Source organism: Galeopterus variegatus, unplaced genomic scaffold, assembly GCF_000696425.1.
Source record: "Galeopterus variegatus unplaced genomic scaffold, G_variegatus-3.0.2 Scaffold2552, whole genome shotgun sequence".
Taxonomy (NCBI): domain Eukaryota; kingdom Metazoa; phylum Chordata; class Mammalia; order Dermoptera; family Cynocephalidae; genus Galeopterus; species Galeopterus variegatus.
Window position 1 is genome coordinate 174731 of NW_007728663.1, and position 6930 is coordinate 181660.

The 6930-nt window shown below is 43.6% G+C and overlaps 1 protein-coding gene across 3 annotated transcripts in view; it reads right to left on the reverse strand.

Moving 5' to 3' along the window:
- KCTD1 (potassium channel tetramerization domain containing 1) overlaps nt 1-6930 on the reverse strand; it is a 99401-nt gene that overhangs the window by 90144 nt on the left and 2327 nt on the right. Inside the window, exon 1 of one of the 3 annotated variants that reach the window (XM_008582266.1) lies at nt 5532-6924. The exons of 1 other annotated variant lie outside the window; for it this stretch is intronic. In XM_008582266.1, coding sequence (XP_008580488.1) covers nt 5532-6746 — 1215 coding nt within the window. In that variant the 5' untranslated portion in view covers nt 6747-6924. Of the gene's footprint in view, nt 1-5531; nt 6925-6930 lie in introns of those variants that run through there. One more of the 3 variants, XM_008582267.1, reaches the window with a different exon arrangement.

A 6930-nucleotide genomic window follows, 5' to 3' on the forward strand; every position in this document is an offset into this window, starting at 1 on the left:
AGATGGCTCCTGCGTCCCTCATCTATGATATAAAAAAATGGTCATTGATGAAAGTTTGCTGTCGTATATAAATGTATCTTTTTAGGGACAAAGGAAAGGCTCCGTCAGGTTGTTAAAGTATAAGCTGAAAGGAAGGAAGCCTGACTGTAAAGAAAGTGTTGAACAGGAGGACTCGGAGAATTACCATCAATCTAAAACGCACCTCATTAGGTTCAGTCTCCTGCAGTACAAGTGGGTTCAGCAGGGTCTGTTGTCCAGTGGATAGTCATGGGCATCATATAATACAACCTCATATTCAGGTTTAATCTCAGCCCATAGCTTTGCTGTAGTGAGCTATCTCAAAGCGCTTAAATGCCAGTTTATTCCCAGACTATATAGAAGCTCTTTCTCTGTTATAAAGAGCCCATCCTCTCTTGAAGGAGAAGAGCAGGCAAAAGGAAACTTTTTATAAATCCTTCTTTGAATTTGAAAATCCAGAAAAATGTTTATAGAGCCTAAACTATTATTTATTTACATTATTTTTATTTTCCACCTCCTACCTTGGGCAGAATTTTTTATTTTTAAATTTTCTTTTAATTTTTAATTTTTTTTTCTAAAACTTTAAGAGTTTACTTGTTTCTACTCTGATGTTCATGTATCAAGCAGAGAATTACTTCAGCTTTAAGGGTATTAGTCCACTCACTTGCCCATCCTCTGCAAATCCCTACGGAGGGCAAAGACTGAATCCTGCTCCTCTTTGCAACACTCAACAAGCAGAAAGATGCTCAATTAACAATGGCTGGATTGAATTCAGCATCTTAGAACACAAGAAGAATTAAAATGTGCCAGTGCAATGTTTTCTTTCATTTTAGTTTATCGTGGTCAATCAATAGCCCCTTTTGAACCAATTAATTCACAATACCTATCCCTTATCTCTATTTCCAAGGAAGACTTTAAAAAGGTATCTTGATTAATTGGTATAATGCAGTAAATGATAAGAGAAGGAAAACAGGCTGTAGAAATAAAACTTCTAGCACAGGACAGATCCAGAGATGACTAGTTTACATGTTTGGTCGTAAGATTTTTAAGCATGTAACTACACAGGAACTCCTATATTGAATCTGCTTTTGAAATGGCAGTTAAGACATGAAAAGGTAACTTGAAACTCAAGTTTTTATTATTTAACTGAAGTAGGGCTTTGAGTGACCTAGGTCAAGATAAGAACCCTACCTAAGCGGTCTCACATACAACTAATGGTTTTATAAAAAGAAGGGCTTCTTCCTGCTTGAAATCTACTCAGTAATGACAAGACAGTGGCCTTGAGGTTACATTTGCTTGGGGAGCCAGATTTTAAATCAGGGTGATACAAAGATTTAAGATGAATGGGATCCATGTTCTTGTTTGGTAGCAAATATTTTTTCTATTTCATGGATCAGCTTGAATAGATAATAAACTGGAGTTTGACATCGGTTTCTATCAATTCGAAATAATACAACTGAATACCGATTGCAATATCAATATATAAAAGTACATAAAAGACAATATAAAAGTACAGATTTCTTCTCCTAAATGACTTGCCAAACATTGAGTGCATCACCTTTTAACTTTATTTGTTCTATTTTAAATAAGCAATGAGGCCAAAATCTTGCCAATGAGACTACTTGCCAAGTGGAAATTGATTAGTTCATAGATTCCTGGTACAAAAGCCAAATAATTGGTGCTCAGTAGTAACTGTTTCCTGAATGAATGAAGAAAGTTACATACTTATATGTATAAGACTTTAGTTTCTCCACCAATTTGAACTTTCCATAGAGGAGAGCAAACATTCTTATAGTAGAAAACAGAATGTAGCCACAAATTAATATTAAAAATCAGGAAAATACCCATTTTAAACAAGGCAGTTAATCCTAGCAGCTCCAAATCACCACTGCAGACAAATCTTGTTACAACTGCTAAACTCTTTTCATGTTTATAGAAGTTTGGTTCCATCTTTAAGAAAAAAAAGGGGAGGGAGGGGACTGGCCCATAGCTCAGATGGTTAGAGTGAGGTGCTGATAACACCAAAGTCAAGGGTTCAGATCCCCATACCGGCCAGCTGCAAAAAAACAAAACACAAAAAAGTATTCCTCCCACCTAGTTTTCAAATTCAAAATAGGACTTTAGCGATTATTTCAATAATACATAAAATGCATGCTTTTTTTTTTNTTTTTTTTTTCTATTAAATAGATATAACAAATATTACTTCTTACCACTATAGCCTGAATGAAAACTGGATTCCCAGGGCTGCCAGCCTCTGGCTTCTCCTCAAAGGCAAGGAAATGAACAACTCTGTGCCCCTGCTCAGAAGCTGTCCTGTTTCTAGTGTAGAAACTGTAAGGACCAACTCTGGCCCACAGTGAGGACAATCAAACGTAGTGGACGTGCACCACCACCTGTGATTCTCTGTACCGACACATTTCCTACTTGCAGAATTCGTTAAAAGTATTTCTCGACATAATCTGGGTTAGGGTCAAGCAAGTGCAACTAAAGACAACTTTGTCACAAGCCTGCAAATGCTTCTAAGTATGTTTCACAGTGAGCTAATTTTCACAGTTTTGTTTGTCCCTGAAGAAAGGCACAGTCTACAAAAACTTAATCAAAACTATGACATTTAGAATTTAAACTTCTATTAGTAATTTTTTCTTCATGAATGATAAAAAATAAAATTACAAATCTCTGTCGTCCATGTAGGCTGATGTCCTGTTCTCTGAGGCAGGAAAAATGCTATATTTTTATGCAAAGAGAACAGCTAGGAAGATGTAAAGGTGCAGGATACCACGTTAAACCTTTAAAATAGAGCATGAAATCTCCACCTGGGAGCTAGGAAGCTGCACCAATAACTGGATCATCTTAAATCACAACAGCTGTTTAGGGGGAAGGGAAGTAAAACTACCCTTGACTTTTAACACAACCATTCAACAGAATTAAAGAATGGACCGGTTAAAGCAACTACCTCACCCCATCTCCCAACCCTACACCTCCATCAAGCCACATATTTCGCAGGCGTTAAAACCACAAATTTCACAATCTTTATTAATCCTTCAGTGCATTCATTTTTCAACCAGTCCCACAAATGATACACTTCCTAAAACCCTCAAGAAATAAAAAGAGTAAATGCATTTCAGGTAGCAGGCTCTTCATCTTTTGAGAAACTTGCAACATTAGAAAAGGATCAAAGCACCAGTGTGTGCCTTCTTCATCAAGAAGTCTGTAATAATACAGTCAACAGTGGAATTCAGGGTGACACTACTTGATGAGGTCAGTACAAAGGCTAGAGAACCTATGTTTATAATTAAGTAATAATGACTGAAGTTCGAGGTACCCGGGGCATTTCCTGGGGATTAATGACCAGCCCGAAGAGTTGATGACCTGAAGCAGTGCCACGGGCCAGTAACCTTAGCCAGTCATTAATCCCCAGGAAAGGCCCCAGACCTCAATCGTTACAGAGATTTTAATAAATACAGGAGAAAAAAGTTTAATATCAGCATTCTACTTAAACTAAACATTCACTTCATAATCAGACTGCTCGAACTTCATAAAGGGAGTTCTACAGAAGTTACCAGTTTTAAAAGTTCCCTTAAAGGTCTCAATGCTGATTTTAAAAATATTTACACTAACATAAATGAAAAGCTGATATTAATATGTGCAAACAGAGCAACTTTTTGCAGTGTTTTAACTAAAAGGGACTTAGGGCTAAGATCAGGCTGGAGAGACATAATAATCTTATAAGCAACATATGGACGCTGAAATCTATATTTAACTTGGGAGTTATCTGACAATAACTCAAGAATAATAAAAGCATCAGTACACAGTTTTACAGAACTGATTTATGTCACTCAGGTAAATAAAAGGCTGTGACCCAGGCACTGCATTCCTTAGAACAAAACAAAACGGACAACCCCCCCCCCCCATTTTTAAGTCATGATTCTCAAAGACACTGGTGTTAAGAAGAGACCATTTCATTGTTATTTCAAGTGCATGTATGCTTTAATAAACTTTCTTAAGCTTTTAACTCAATCAGGTGCTACTCTAAACCAGGGCATCTTAAGGGTTTTTACTTTATCAGAAGAATATGAACATTTATTTTGCTTTCAAAGAAAAAACAAACTCAAATTTTCCTCTCTATCCTTACAACTTTCTAAAATAACCTGTCAGAAATGTACTATGCACACCAGAGGTACAGAAAGACACATAGCCTACAGGTCTTGTGTATTTTAGAGAACTTTGGTGTTTATTTTACCATTCACAGCTTCTTTCTCAGTTGGCCTTGAGGCTTGCCGATTAGCTGGTAAACGTTTGAAAGGGTCAGTTTGTCCAGAACTGGAATTTCCACTTTGGAAAACGCACAGAGGTACCTGACATCTGTTCCTGAAGGGCCTGCACTACACTTCCAGACTTACAGTCGAAATTTCTACTTCTCCTTGATGGCAGGGAGGTCAGAGTTGTAAAACCTGCAGTGGCTACTCCTGCCTGCAGAATAGAGCAGTCCCCAAAGACCTCTGGTTTCTGGTTCCTAGAGAAGAGTATCCAAAAAATGAATATAACTTTAATAATACTCATGAATATATTCCTCCTGGAAAAATAATAAGGAAAGAAGCATCTAACACTTTAGGCCCCAGTCTCGACCTAGAATTTGGCACTGCTTTGAAGTAAATTATTCTAGGGTTGAAATAATTCCCTCATGTTTGTTGAGGACACTGAAACCCAGTGAGGTGAAGTGATCTGCCCAAGCTGGCTCAGCTTCTGGTCTAGCACTCTTACTCTGGTGTTCCTGCCACTTCGACTGTAAGTGCCAGCTAGATGGTGAGTTCCATAAGTCTAGGGACAGACAGCACCTGGGGCAGCTCTCCAATTCCTAGCCTGACCGGTAGAGCAGATACGACATTCCCATCTGAATGGTAGCATTAACAAGCGACTTTAGTTTATGGAAACTACACCCCCAAAGTCCCTGCACGTTCGACTACAAGTTACAGTACAAACTGGCACTCAACTGCCAGTCTCTCCATTCTCCGCCCCCTTTTCTTAAAAAAAAGAAAGCTACAGGAAGTGGGATTGGCATGTTTTCTTTTTAATAACTTATAACTGGTTTCCTACCTTTATAAGTTATGGCAAACATGTAATAGAGTATTTTACCTGGTACTTTATTTAAATATGTTTTAAGTAACTACTTCCTTTATATGTACAGTGTTGCCGCAAACTTTGCTTTATAAAACTCATGCATTCAATGAACAGAGGCTGCAGGAGTCGAGCTAATCCTTTTGTTCTGGGAACTTTGAAGTTTTTAGCGTTACTGCGCAGCAGTGATTTGTTAGATAGCAGGCCCTCTCTCAGATCTCTTAAGGTTAGGTGGAAGCTTTCCCGAAACGCACCAAGAGAATTAAGCTTCTAAGGGCGAAATCAATATATTGCCTACTTTTAAAAACTTCCCCCCTACCCAGACCTGCATCAACACAAAAGTTAGTCCCGAAGTGGTACCAGAGAAACATTTCATGCATAGAGTTTGGTTTGGTTACCTGGGTGGGGGAAACAATAGCAGGTGAAACTATTGTGGGAGAATTGGTGCTTCTGTGCCCATTGGCTTCTGGAAGAAGAGGCAGGGGGTCGTGTTTCACGGAAACCACCACCACCGCATCCACAGGCTCCGAGGGGCGGATACAAAGTCTTTTGGGGGAAGAGGGGCCGCAGATTTCCCCCGACCTGAACACCGACTCGTACAGGGCGCGCTTGGGCGCAGCCTCGGATTTCACGTCGGGCCCGACCTGGCTGTCTTTGGGGAGGATATACGTGTTCCCCAGCGAGGGCGGCTGGGGGCGGTGGTGGTGGGAGGAATGGGTGGTGGGGTGGTGGGAGTGGTGGCGAGCCGCCCCGTTCAGAGCCTCGGCGTAGCAGCCCTGCGGGGCGGGGGTGCCCAGCTTGGTGCCGATGCCCGCGATGCTGTTGAGCGTGGCGATGGACACGGCGCCGATGCAGTGGTTGGTGTAGGTCTTGGACAGCTTGGCTGCCTTGGAGAGCATCTGCATCCTGGTGCCCAGCAAGTTCTTGCCGATGGCTTTGTTCTCATACCAGGTCACATCGCCCTCGCTGCAGTGGTCCCGGGGCCGCTGGAAGAACGCCTTGCACAGGGGGTTGCGCTTCGACAGGTACTTGACGAAGCTGGCGTAGGGGCAGAACTCGGTGCCCGTCTCGTACATGCGGGGCAAGTTCTCCTCGTCGCTGCTCTCGGCGCGCTTCTTGCTCCACGACGACGAGCGCGACTTGTGGTAGGGCCCGAGGGACTTGAAGTAGACGAACTTGCGACCGTCCTCGTCCATGGCCAGCCCGAAAGAGTCCTCCTCCAGCTCGCGCTGGTTCTCGCGGCCGCGCGTGCAGAAGTACATGCACGTCTCAAACCAGACCTTGTTGAGCAGCCCAAAGGGCGTGTTAGTGCTGAAGACGCTGGAAGTGTAGAGCTTGCGCAGGTCGGCGCGCGTGATGGCTTGCTTCTGCACCACCGGCCCGGCGCCCTGCTCCTCCAGCTTGCGGATGACCGCGGCCAGCGTCAGGTTGGCGCTGCGCAGCTCGGGGTCCTTGGTGAGGTCGAGCGTGCGGCAGTACGGGGGCTCGTTGAGGTAGCGGTTGAGGGAGCTGCGGATGCTGATGAGCGACGACTTGCTGTAGAGCTGGCCGCTCTTGGAGCGGGCCTCGGCGTAGAAGGAGCGCAGCACGCGGCACAGCGCCCCCTTGTCCATGGTCTCGAAGTCCGGGCTCTGCGCCTTCTCGCTCAGGTACTCCCGGAAGATGCGCACGGCGTAGCGGGTGGCCAGCCGGGTGTTCTCGCTCAGCCGGGCCCGCTCGGGGCGCTGCAGCACGTCGGGGTCCAGCTCCGCGCCCTCCCCGGGCGGCCCGCCGCGGGCCCGGGGCGCCAGCAGTCGC